At 42.9% G+C, this 12717-nt stretch overlaps 1 protein-coding gene across 5 annotated transcripts in view; it reads left to right on the forward strand.

Moving 5' to 3' along the window:
- Window positions 1–1681: 1681 nt before the first annotated feature.
- KCNQ1 (potassium voltage-gated channel subfamily Q member 1) overlaps window positions 1682–12717 on the forward strand; it is a 352862-nt gene continuing 341826 nt past the window's right edge. Inside the window, exon 1 of one of the 5 annotated variants that reach the window (XM_065065175.1) lies at window positions 1682–2212. In XM_065065175.1, coding sequence (XP_064921247.1) covers window positions 1821–2212 — 392 coding nt within the window. In that variant the 5' untranslated portion in view covers window positions 1682–1820. The remainder of the gene's footprint in view (window positions 2213–12717) is intronic. The other 4 variants (XM_065065177.1, XM_065065176.1, XM_065065178.1 and 1 more) reach the window with 4 other exon arrangements.

The raw sequence follows: 12717 nt of genomic DNA on the forward strand, positions 1-12717 counted from the left end.
GTTTTCCAGCTGGCTCCAGCATAAGGTTTTGTATAACCTAGACAATATGTTGGTCTTTAAAATAAAGTGGAACACTTACATAAAGAAACACATTTGTTAACTTTAATATCAAGACTTTATCAGAATAGTCCTCAAACAGTGAGCCTTCAAGGGTAGCAATGACATTCTTTCCTTCATTAGTCATTTTTCTTGCAGGCTTATTGCAAGAATGAAAAAGTTCTCAAAAGAGAGAAACTTGGCTCTATTTTGACCAGATGCAGGGAAGGTTTCCTTTGAAATTCTGTTTTTATTAAGCTGGTTTGCTATTCCTGCTCTATTGGAGAGGGGAAAAGCCTGGTTAGTACATTGTTAGTTTAGAAACAACTTTTGCAAATTCTCTTTTAAACATTTCTGGTTTTGTATTCCAAGAAGGAGACAGATCCTCCACGGGTGTAAATTAGGACTTTCCAAGAGCCTATAGTCTTGTTTGTTTACAGTAGTGTAGGATCGCGTCCAGCTCCCCTATCATATGTGCAGCCTGACATTAGAATGGAACTGCAATTAGCAGGGTTGTTTTTGTTTAACTTTATTTAGCACCTTATCTTCCTGCAACATTCTTGTCTGAGTACCAGTATCAACCATGAACTCAACATAGCTCTTACTAGTTCTGTTCTATTTTGGGGTAGAAGGAAAAAACCCAGCACTCCAGAGCAAAAAGCACCCTCCTCTTTTGCTCTGGGAATAGAAATTGTTAACTAATTGGTATAACAAAGGCTCTTATTACCATGACAAATCGATTCACACCACAGTTAAGTAAGTAAGTCATAACTGACTCCACTACACAGGAGTTATCCAAGCCCTTAAAATAACCCGTTATTAATGGCCAAACACACACAGCCTTCCACAAAGACAAAATGTTTTTGGTGAGAGACCCAACTTGTAGAGGATGCAAGTCTGCAGAACTGTATATTGTGTACTACAATTTGCCCAATTACTCAGTTGTTTGCTCCCTTATGTTACAGTAACACCGGGGACTGCATGGTCTGTTGGCCAGGCAGTTATTCTTGTTATTTATATTAAAAAGAACCTCCTGGAGGATCCCAACTCCAGCAGAGCTCTGCTGCTCCCAGGTGCCAAAATTCTGCAGAAAGAGACAGAGCAGCAGGCCCTGAAGGCTCTGGTGGTCTTAAATCTGAGGTGTGCCCCAGGAGCTCAAGCCACAGACAGGCCACAGGCCTGGGAAACACTTGCTGGAGCACTTAGTCCCCAGAGGTGCTGAGCAGGCTGAGAAGGTGGGGAAAACCTGCTAGGCACCTGAGGAACTGGCAGGCTCCTTCCTGGCCCCTACCCCATCACCAGCACACTAAGCCTTGCAAAGGCAAAAGGCCACCTCTGCGCAGCCACGTTGGTGACAAGGGGACAGGTGAAAACGCTCGAGGTCAGCAAGGAGGAGGGTGGCCTGACATGGAGAGGGGGCCAAGGCTCCAGCTGGGTCTCGCTGCCCGCCTCGTGTTCTCCGGGTCCCACGAGCAGGGCTCTCTCTGCAGCAGGTGCGACTGAGGGGACACCCGGGCTCCCTCGTTGAGGCAGCGCCACTCCCGCCGCGCATCTCATCGCAGCGCATCGCCTCCCGCTGGGCGGCACCGGGACTGCGGGCCGGGCCGGGCCGGGCTGGGCCCGCCCCCGCCTCGGCTTCCCCTCACCTTTCCCGGCCGGAGCCGCCCCCGAGGGGGCCAGGCCAGCGGCGGCGGGAGAGGGCGCCCGGCACCGGTCCGCAGCTCCCCGGGGCAGCGCAGCCCTGACACCGCCGCACCGCCCGGCCTCCCCGCGCTGCCCCAGCCATGTCCTCCAGCTCCCCCCCGGGCGAGCAGAAGAGCCGGAGCCTGGGTCGGCTGTCGCTGCCCAGGAAAGGCAGTTTGACGCTCAGCAAGAAGCCCTCGGCGCTGGAGCTGGCCGAGAACACCCCCAACGCCCACTACGCCCCGCTCTCCGACGCCCAGGGCGGGCAGCCGCCGGCGGGCAGCGCCCCGCAGCCGGAGCGGCCGCAGCGCCTCAAGAACGAGGTGGTGCTGGTGAACGCCGACTGCCCGCGGCCCCCTGTCAGCCTCGACCCCCGGTTCTCCATCTATAGCCTCCGCAAGCCCCTGCTGAGCCGCAGCCACGTCCAGGGCAGGGTCTACAACTTCTTGGAGCGGCCCACGGGCTGGAAGTGCTTCGTGTACCACTTCACCGTGTGAGTACCCGCCCCGCTCCCCGCCGGGCCCACCTGCTCCGCGCCGGGCTCCCGTTACAGCGGCTTGTCCCGTCCCTGCCCGCGCCGAGCCGCGGCTGCCCGGAGCGGGGAAGCCGTCTCCTGGTGCAGCCATCGGTGCGAGGGGCTCTCGGGGCAGCGCCTCACGCCTGCCTGCTGGCCCTGATCGGGGAGGTGGCGGCCCCTGAGCGCCGCCGTGTCCCCCTCCTCTCACGGGGCTCGTCCTCGCCGCGAAGGCGGGAGAGCGGCAGCCCCGGACCTGCCCTCGGTCGCGGTGCTTTGCGGACCAGCCCCGTGCTCAAGGCTTGAACACCTTGCAGATACAGTCTTCTGAACCGCCTTTTTTTTTTTCTTTTTTAACATATATAGATTTCCCCCCCGCCCTTCTGTCAGGTGTGAAGCAAAAAAAACCCTCACACTCCAGGGAAAAGTTTCTCTTATTTTAAACGGAAATGCTGTATTTCAGTTCAGGAGCTCTCAGGTATATACATCAGGTAGAACAGGAGCTGCCTTCAGGCAATTTTCTTGTGAAAGTAATCATGGGAGTTGAAATAAATTCTTAATTCTGAGTGTGGAAATGAAGTACTTAACAGTGTCATCCATTGTTTAGTAATTTTTAATGCGGTGACTCCCGATTTTCTAGCTGTCTGCACAGCACCTGTTTCTGTTTGAGTAGATGTGTTATCAGTGTTGCAGCCCTGTTGGAAGAGGATGAGAGACAGGTGATGCTCCTTTTTCTTGCCTCTTTTATTGCCCTCTGCTTAACTCCTTGTCTGATGGGGTTCAAACGCTATCGCTGATATTTTGAGACAGGAAGGAGGACAACGATGTTTGGAGGATGCCAAAGCTGCTTCAGTGCAGGCAAGTTGAAAACTGCTTTTGGTGTAACAGTATGGAGCACAGCATCCACCCTGACCCAGTGCATGGTAGGTCTGTGGTGTATGAGCATCTTAACAAGTGCCTCCCTCAGAAATTAACGCTTTTCAGTCGAGTTGTTGGAAAGGCTTGCATGACCCTTGAGCAGTTTGAATATGACAAATGTAGGTAACAAGGTCAGGCGGAATTGTGGTGTCTTTATTATATGCACGCTCAAACACATATGTCTGTATATGTAATAACATGTATGCTTATTACAACAACTAGAGTTAAAGACATTTTGTGATCAAAACCCTAAGACAAAATACTTTGTTAAAAATACTATCTGATTTAAAATTCTAATTCTAAACGACCGTTACTCTAAGTCAGTTCAGGATTGCATGCTGATATTCCACATTTGAGGAGTCTTTAGGTAGTCAGGTAAGTGGTACCAACTTTATTTTAGTGGGGGGAAAACAGCTGTCATCTCAAATGTATTTAACTGGGAAATGACTGTGTGCAGCTGCTGAGATAATTGTGGGCTCCATTCTCTTTAGCATTATGATAGTGCCATTAGATGACAAAACAGCTAATGGCCATAATGATGAAGTGTCTAATAGTTGTGATTGCACAATGTAAAACACTTTCAGGAATAGGAGGGTTTTTTTCCTCTAAAACGGAGTTTTAGGCAGCCATCTTTTATGGTTTCTGACCTCTCTCAGGTGTCTCAAATTATGTATATAAGTGACAGTAAATAATGTTCAATATCTTAACTAATCTTCTCTAAACCTTAACGGTGGCTCTAGGAAAATCCTTAAAAATAACTGTGAGATCCCTTTACCTACCTAACATTCTAGCCTGAATTTTAACCTTTTTTCCCCCCAATATATATGTGAACTCATAGCCTGTCTCTCCCCCCCGATACACACTTATCCATGGTGTGTTAGTCCTGACGTTTCCCCTCTTTTTAGAAGAGCTCTTTTGATGCAATGGTGAATGATAGTGGCAGTAAATATTCTCAAGCCCCTTGCTATGTATTGTGTAAATTCCTTCTCTTAAGACACTGAAGAGACAGAAAAGGCTACTAACACTCTCCTATGACTCTTGCAAGCCAATCTGCAAATACCATGTGTGTATTTTTAGGCAGCCTCACTCTAATTTCCACCAGCAGAGGGAACTGAGTCTGTACTGTCCTCAGCCATCCCAGCTTCTTATTTCTCTGGTAGATAAGCCTGCACTCTTTGTGCCTGTTAAAAAATATTTCAGGTTACTGATCTTTGGTCCATATTTCTCCAACTCTCTTGCTTACTGAGCTCCCAAAGCAACTTCCTGGGATGCTTGCTTTCTGCTGCACCAAGGAATGCACTTTTTGAGTACAGCCGCTGCCAGCCAGATGCTGAGTTTTGGTTGATTAATAGTTGCTAGAAACCGGGAGTTTGTTACTAAAATCAACTGACAAAGCAGACAGTTTGATCCAGAGAAGCTGTTGTGTCTCGGTCTCTACTCTGGAGAAGGCATGGGACCTGATTTTTTGCAGGTGTTTTGGCAAGCATTTGGTTGCAAGTGAACTGCAGAGCTAGAAAGGACTAGAGTTGTGAGACCCTTCCCCCACCGTCATGCTTTCAGTTCTCTCCATCGAGAGGAAGTAATTTGATTATTTTGCTGTCAGCGTGCAGACATTCATAGAGAGCTAAGCTGGGTTTTACCTTGTGGTGTGCAAGGACCCTAATAGTTGTCTTTCCTACCAAAGTGAGCTTAAGAGACCAATCTTATTTGCCTGTTGCCTTTTTGCGACTCCCTCTTCTGCCTCCCTCCTGCTTTATTGGGGATTTCAGCTGCCAGGGAGGTCTCAGTCACTGTCTTAAAGGTTTGGAGGGGAAAGGAAAGGGAACAGGAGTGGCGTTAAATCAGGGAGGGCATGAAGACTGAAGCTGAGTAGAGGTCCTGGCTAAGATCTAGCCCAAAGATGTGAGCAAGGAGCACTGCAGGCTTCTTAATTTTCTATCTATTGCACTGCTCTATGTTGTGTGGGGTGTATGGCTGCGTTCTTAATTATATGCTGAGATGATTAATTTAGAAGCAACTCCTGTAATAGTAAATGTAACTTGTTTTGGACCTGTATCTCTGGCTGGTTGTTTAAACAGTGTTTATCAAGCGATAAGAGCTACATCTACTGATTGCTTGTCACACCCTTTTCCTGCTCAGGAATCTCAGTCAGTGGTATCTAGAATACTAACAGCCAAGAACTGATATTCCAAACTGATTTTCCTCAGCTTTGTATTATAATATTTAGAAAAGGGAAGTTGAGCACTAAGCTTTAATCTACAGATTCTATGTTGCTGTGCTTGTTTCATATTGTTTAGATTGCTATATGTTTTGGTGTGCAGCAAAGCCCCTTGTGTACCCTCTGATCTGTTGGATGGAATCTGATTATCTACCTTGTACAGCAATGGAGGGCTGCTGTACTAGGTCAGGCAAATGACCTATTTATACTTCTGAATTGTTATTTCTTTCAAAAAGTAGCTGAAATACCTGTTTTCCAAGATGAAAAATGTATATTCTTTCCCTCTTGCTGATGTTTTTAGTCTTCCAGAATAATTTGATATCACAGTTGCCGATAAATCAGTTGAACTCTGTAGACGTCTCTTCTGAGAGGTGCCTTCATTTGCTCAGACCAAACAGCAGAAACAGCTCAAGTGAGCAGAATAAGAAATGAGTTATTATACCTCTTTTATACTAGATTTTTATAGGCTGTGGAAATAGTCTTTGTGGGGAGAAGGGAAGGAGAATTGGCTAATACTTTACCAGTCAAAAAAAATGCCTTAAAACTTCTAGTGGAAATGACAGAAAGTTTTATTTCAGCTACATGGCTTGATATGATGCTGTATTAAATTTAATCTAAATATATGAAGTATATAGTATACATACACTTAATTCTAACAGTGCAAGTAAATTGTGCTTGATAGCTGAAGATGTACGATGTGTGGCTTCTGCAAGCACGACTGGTGGTTGCTTGGAAACTTCAATTTTGCAATAAAGAGCTTGTCCTGTGGTATGGCTTAGGCCATATGGCAAGGTTATGCTGGAGCCACCAAACCCCCTTGGCTGTCAGAGGTAGGAAATGACTGAGTGCCTCTGTTCTCAATGACCTTCAGAGCTAGGGCATCTTATCGCACTTATCATACTAGTGCACCTTGGGATAGTGGCTTTGAGAGGTGAAATGTTCTGTGCCCTTAATGAATCAAGTTTTCAGGCAACGTGAAGAAACAAAAGAAGCTTAAATTCTGTCCTTATAATGGCCTGAAGTCCTGAGACTCTATCCCAGTGTTGGAAATGACTATAAAGAATAAGTGAAGTCTTCAGATATTTTCAAAAATCATTTTAGATTTAAGTGCACGAGGGAAGAGCTTCTTCTCACTCTTCTAAGTAATTTAAAGTGAAACATCTCAAAATGTGCCTGATAAAACTTAAGTTGTGAGCTTTCTGGTGATTTCTCTTGTTCTCAGTATTGCAAATGGTGGCTTCTGGCAACGTACGCTGCATGTTGACTCCCACGTTCCTTGTGTTGTCCGTTACCAGAGGGAGCAATTTGGAAACCAGTGGACCATTGGTTTGTTCTGGTATGGCAGCTCTCCTTTGTTGCCATGCAAAATAATCAGTTTCTATCTTATCATTGCGTGTGTGTACCTGGTTCAATTTACTTTGCTTTTGTATGTGTTTGGTTTAATCAGCAATGATTGTCATTGAGTTTGTTTGAATCCCAAGATGTTTATATAAGCTTGGACTGGCTGATGGTTAAGATTTGGGAGACTGGTCTCTAGAAGCAGGCAAACTCTCAGAAGCGTGGCTCTGTGTGTACGCATGCAAAGATAAGAAGCAAGGGTAGATAGAATATTCCAGTTGCATGTGTATCAGGACTTACAGTAATCAATTATTAAAGGCAATGCAGTGTTTACATAGTACTGTGAGGAAGAAGCACAGCTTAAAATCCTATTTTTGTCATGTTTCCAAATGTACTGCAAACATGCTTCCAAACCTACTGGATCATACTCAGTGTATAAACTGTTGAGGAGAGAAAAAGACCCATGAAATAATTAGAGTGCGCATGTGCTCACACATGACTGTAAGTTTTCTTTCAGACTGAGTGAACTGAGTGAAAGGAGGGTCAACACATACAAAGTAGTAAGTTTTGGACACACACACTGGGATGTTTAGAGATTTTTGTGGCTTAGAGTCAGACTTTTAGGTTATTACTTCTATTTTGGAGGATTTAAATGTCGCTTTTAAAATAAGCATGACTTTTTGAAGTGGGAGAAAAGAGAGATAATTTTATTACAGTCATGTACTTTCTGCTGCAGTCAGTTGCAGGAAGACCCAGGTTCATATTTTTTTGTTTTGTTGAGACAGAAGTAGTTTAGCTGAGGTCAAGTTGGCCCCCCGTTTTGGCATGTTTGAGAGAGAGATTGTGCTTGTCATGCAGAGGCTGATGTGAAAAAATGTTTGGTTTATTTCTATATGACTTTTGTCTATGAGCTCCTGTTGCTTGCAGTCAGCATTTAGTACTTATTAGTATTACTGGAACCTGGTACTGCCATACCTTCATGCTGGATACAATTGTAATAATGAAAATGTGCCATTTTGTCATGTTTTCAAGAGCATGGTGTGCTACAGCAGTGCTGTGGTTTATATAGATCTTTCAGGTCTCACACCTGCTCGAGGACTAAAATTGGGAAAAATTAAGTGAAAACAAGGTGATATTTTCAGCTTCCTCCACCGCCCCCCCCCCCCCCCGCCTTGGCCCTACTCCACAGTCCAGCATTTTAATTTGCAGCAGAGGGAACGTTTTCGCAACCTAGCACTACAATATGCCTCGTAACACTTTTATGTGAGACAAAAAGGGATTGGAAAGCGAACTTTACACGTTCCTAGAGAAGAGGGGAGACCTTTTGCCTGTCTTATTATCACAGCTGGTCATACATCTAAGGCAGTGTGCTAATGCTTAGGAGTTGCTGTTGCAGGGACAGCCCTGTTTGCTCATTAGCCAGATGTTAAAGTTTTGGCAGATTTTGGATACAGGTGAGTTGGAGAAGTGACGTAAAGGTTTTGCTGCCCCCCTTCCCTGGTGCATGCCACTGTGCAGCCCCTTAGCTACAGTATTGTGTGAAAGTAATTCTCTGGGACTTGTGTGATGGAGATAGTGTTTGGGTTGGCCAGTATGCAGTTTTCCACTCTTGCCTTGTGCCGTGTGTCCAGTCTGTGACTTGACAGAAGTTTCATTTTTGCTGAGGGCTGTCTGGCTGTCCCAAGCCTGATACCAGTGCAAGTCTGTGCCAAAAAGACCTCAGGAGTAACAGCCTGGTTACAGGTCAGGAGGGGTCCCCATTTCTCTCTCCTAGTGGGACAGTAGAAGTTCTCAGGATAAGAGGTGCAGATCCTAATAACTGCATATTTGACTACAAATGAAAAAAAATAATCCAAGTTTACTTTGTAATTGACTGTCATCAGAAAGAAAAGCAATATTGGAAACCAGATCCTTTCAATGTCAACCACTAGTAGTTAATGCCTGGAAGTCACTTTGGCTGGATCACCATCTTTGTATAATTTATTGCATTAAATGATTGCTGCACGAAAATTATTTTGGAAGCATATTTTGATTGTTGAAGGGAAAGGAAGGTGGAAAGCTAAGTATCTTTTAATTAAAATACTTTTTGAAGGCACACAGTATCTTTAGCAATAATTAGAAAAGATTGATTTCTGTTCTGAAACGCATAGCATGATATGGTCAGCTACTTGAAAAAAACCTTGTCTTGACGTGTGGTCCACAGGCAGAGAAGCTGTTTGAGGGAAGGGAGTTGTGTGGGGCAAAAAAAGACTTTGTAATTGTACTGATATTTAGGTTTTTGAATAACTGATGGAAGCAGAAAGCTGTAAACTTCTGAGTGCTAATACTCCACTGAGTGGAGTGGAGAAACAACTCCGTGGAAGGCACACATAAAAATTATAACTATGTAAAATTTTGGCAAGATTTTCTGGAGGTAAGCCTTTTCTCTTCCTATCGTCCTTCCAGTATAACTTTTTGAGTCCTCTGATGTCTGCTTTCCTCCAGGAAAAGAATTATTCTACTTTTAGAAGTTGCACATGAATAATCTTAGGAAAACCAGTAAGTGCAGTGTTCACGTTTCCGTATATCTGTCAAATGGTTGGTTGGGCAGTTCTGGCACGCTGCCTTGCCCTGGCTTTTCACGTGCCAGGCAAAAAACGTGCAAGGCTGTGTAGATAGGCCTCTTTTAAAACTTTCATTGTGGCTGAATCATGGCTAGAGTTGAGATTCAGTTGCAGTGAACTAATTAGGCTGGGCTCCAAATGTCTGAGCACTGGATGTATTACAAACAACAATGCCAACACATGCTGTAGGGAACTATGCACAGGCACAGATCTTTGCTGACTTTAAACTTGGCAGTACCTCATTAATTTTGTGTGTTAATAGATTGTTTAATGTGCATTAGTGGCTGAACAAAAAAGCTGTGAACACTTGCTCGTTCAGTTCCAGATGGAAAATAGGGTCTTGTTGGGGGCAAGGTGTTTTCTGCCTGACACCAAGAGGTCCAACACAAGTTTCAAATGTGTTGGAAAGTTGCCAGGTGCAAATAAGCCTGATTGATAGATTGACTTACAGAAGAAGAATGTGTAAATTAGTGAGTTTTAAGGTAAGGTACTAGCTCTCCTCATACGGTCATGCTTCATCTGGCATAATCACCTGTGAGAACCATTATAATACCAGCAGTAATAATGGGAGAGTACATATATTACAAGCTTCTACTATGGTAGTAGCTACTGTATTTTACCTCCTACCAGAAAGATATATGTGTGCGTTTTTTTTTTTTTTTTTTTTTTAAATTAAGAGGAGGAGTGTTCAATGCTATACGAGTCAAACTTAATATTTTATATATGTTTTTAGCAGTGATTTTTTTTGTTTGTTTGTTTTTAAATAAGAAATTCTAAAGCTACTCTAAATCAAGTAGTTTTTGTTGACCAGCAGCTTGTGCACACCTGGAGGACGAGAGGTCCTTGGTATGAACTTTTGCCTTGTCTGGCATGATCAGTTTTTGAGGACACATGAATTTTTGTCTTTGTCTTTTTCCCATGAGTGGTACAGAATAGTAAAGTAACAGCTGTGTTCAAGTTGCTGTAAGAATTTGCACACAGTGCAAATCAGGGCCTGCATTAATGTGTGGGTATAGTGTAAGTACTTTTTTTTTTTTGTTTTAACAACAAAACTGAAACAAACAGAAAACAATGACAATAAACCTCACAAACCCCAAATTTCTTAAATGACAGTTAAGACCTCTAACACCCACACTTTACAACAGAAAACTTAGAATCCAGAAAAAATTACATTAAAAAATGGGCAGGCATTGAGGAAGCCAATGACTTCTTAAAGCTTAGGACAACCACTATGACAAAAGCAAGTTTTTATTCTGAACTGCCTTAACGTTTTCCCGAAACTGGATGAATCCTTTTGGAATTTAAGAGAAGCATGTGTCTATGTGTGGGACTTCATGCAAGGAATACAAAAAGCACTAAAGCTGCAGCCTTTTGAATTTTATTCTTTTGAAAGCTATAAACTACCAAAAATAGAAAATTATACTGCATATCATTAGGTTGCCTTTAGGTATTCCTAGCATTGTGCCTAGAGTGGGTCTTTCTAGTTTTTCTCATATGTTGTTCACAATCAATTTGATATTAAAATATTTTAAGAAAAATGTTAGCCAAAGCCAAAATAAACCTAGGACAAGGTTTCTGCATCTTTTAAAGTTTCTGCTTCTGCAAATATTGATCCTGATCTTTGAATTTCATATTAAAGTTTTCAGTAGGAGCATAAATCTCATATGTGTTTTGCCAATGCAAATGGACTTAGGATATGTCAATTGACAATAAAATTTTGTCATATTTGTAATAGAAAACTGAAAGGTTTTACTCCTAAGTAAATATTTTGTTATAAATATTGGCTAGTGCTTACTTCAAATGAGAAATGTATCATTCTTAGTGAACTAAGATCTTGAAGTAGTAGAAAATCTGTATCTTTGTTTATCCTAACAGGTTGTGCTCTTGTTTACCATCTATTAGCTTTACTCTAACACACCATGAATAAAATAGAGCATACTTTTTCTCTTGCAATAATAGAAAGTGTAATAAAATAATTGAATCATTTCAGTTGGAAGAAACCCTTGGGTTCATCAAGTCCAACCGTAACCTAACTCTAGCACTAAAACGTGATCCTAAGAACCTTGTCTAAACGCCTTTTAAACACCTCCAGGGATGGTGACTCCACCACTTCCCTGGGCAGCCTGTTCCAATGCCTGACAAACCTTTCCAGGAAGAATTTTTTCCTAATATCCAATCTAAACATCCCCTGGTGCAACTTGAGGCCATTTTCTCTTGTCCTATCACGTGTTACTTGGGAGAAGAGACCAAAACCCTCCATGGTACAACCTCCTTTCAGGTAGTTGTAGACAGCGATAAGATCTCCCCTCAGCCTCCTTTTCTCCAGGCTAAACAGCCCCAGTTCACTCAGCTGCTTCTCATCAGACTTGTGCTCCAGGCCCTTTACCAGCTTTGTCACCCTCCTCTGCACTCTCTATAGTATTTCAATGTCCTTATGATGAGGGGCCCAAAACAGAACAAAGTATTCAACATTTGTTGAAGTAATGTCTCTTCTGATTCTGCAAGTAATGATCGTCATGTGTTTAACTTCACTATATAAGTAGATATTTGCTTTCCAGTGGGAGCACCTAGTAAAAATAAAAGGCAAGGACCAAGTAGTAAAGACAAAAATTTGTATATATATCTCCAAAATTAGGCCAATTAAAATTACTTGCCAGACATTGTTCACAGGATGTGTAGAACTCAGTTAAATTTATTTTATTTAAAATAAGGGGTTTTTTTTCTGGTGCTAATTCTGTATGATCTTTTAACTTTGTCCATATGGCTGTTGTCTCTTGCCTGCAGTAAATATGTTAAATTATGTAATACATATACACAGATTTTTCATTATCTCACCTGTAGGTTTTTTTTGTAGATATCTAAAAATAAATGGTCCTACTCTGTTCTACTTGCATGTGTTCTACACTGGGCAAGAACACAGATTTGTCCCCTCTGTTTAGAGCAGAGTGGTCACACTTGCAATTCGCTGCTCGCTGTCAGGCAGCGCTCTTGACTGGGCACAGAGGGTTGCCCTGGCTTGGACGTGTATAACTCCACTGTTCAGAAGTCACTCGTTTCCTCTGCAAATGTAGACCCTGAAGTCTTGGGGATACATTCAACTTTTTTTTTAACTTTCAACAATATTTTTTCATTGCAATGTTAATATAATATAATTTTATATGAATTTGATATGGAAGAAAATTGAGTCACAGTTTGAGAACAGAATATAAGTCATCCACCAGGTTACTTCCCTGGCTTCTCTTCAAAGACACCAGGTTTAATAGCAGAGGCATTGCACTGGTGGCAAAGATTATAGAGCCCTTGCTCATCCCTAGTACAACAAAGGCTGCAGTCTTTGTAGTGAAAGTGTCTTCCTTCTGCTCAGTAAGGAATTATAATACCTTCAAAGTATCTGTTCCTGCAGCAGC

The sequence above is a fragment of the Columba livia genome, chromosome 5, assembly GCF_036013475.1.
Source record: "Columba livia isolate bColLiv1 breed racing homer chromosome 5, bColLiv1.pat.W.v2, whole genome shotgun sequence".
NCBI classification, from domain to species: Eukaryota; Metazoa; Chordata; class Aves; order Columbiformes; family Columbidae; genus Columba; species Columba livia.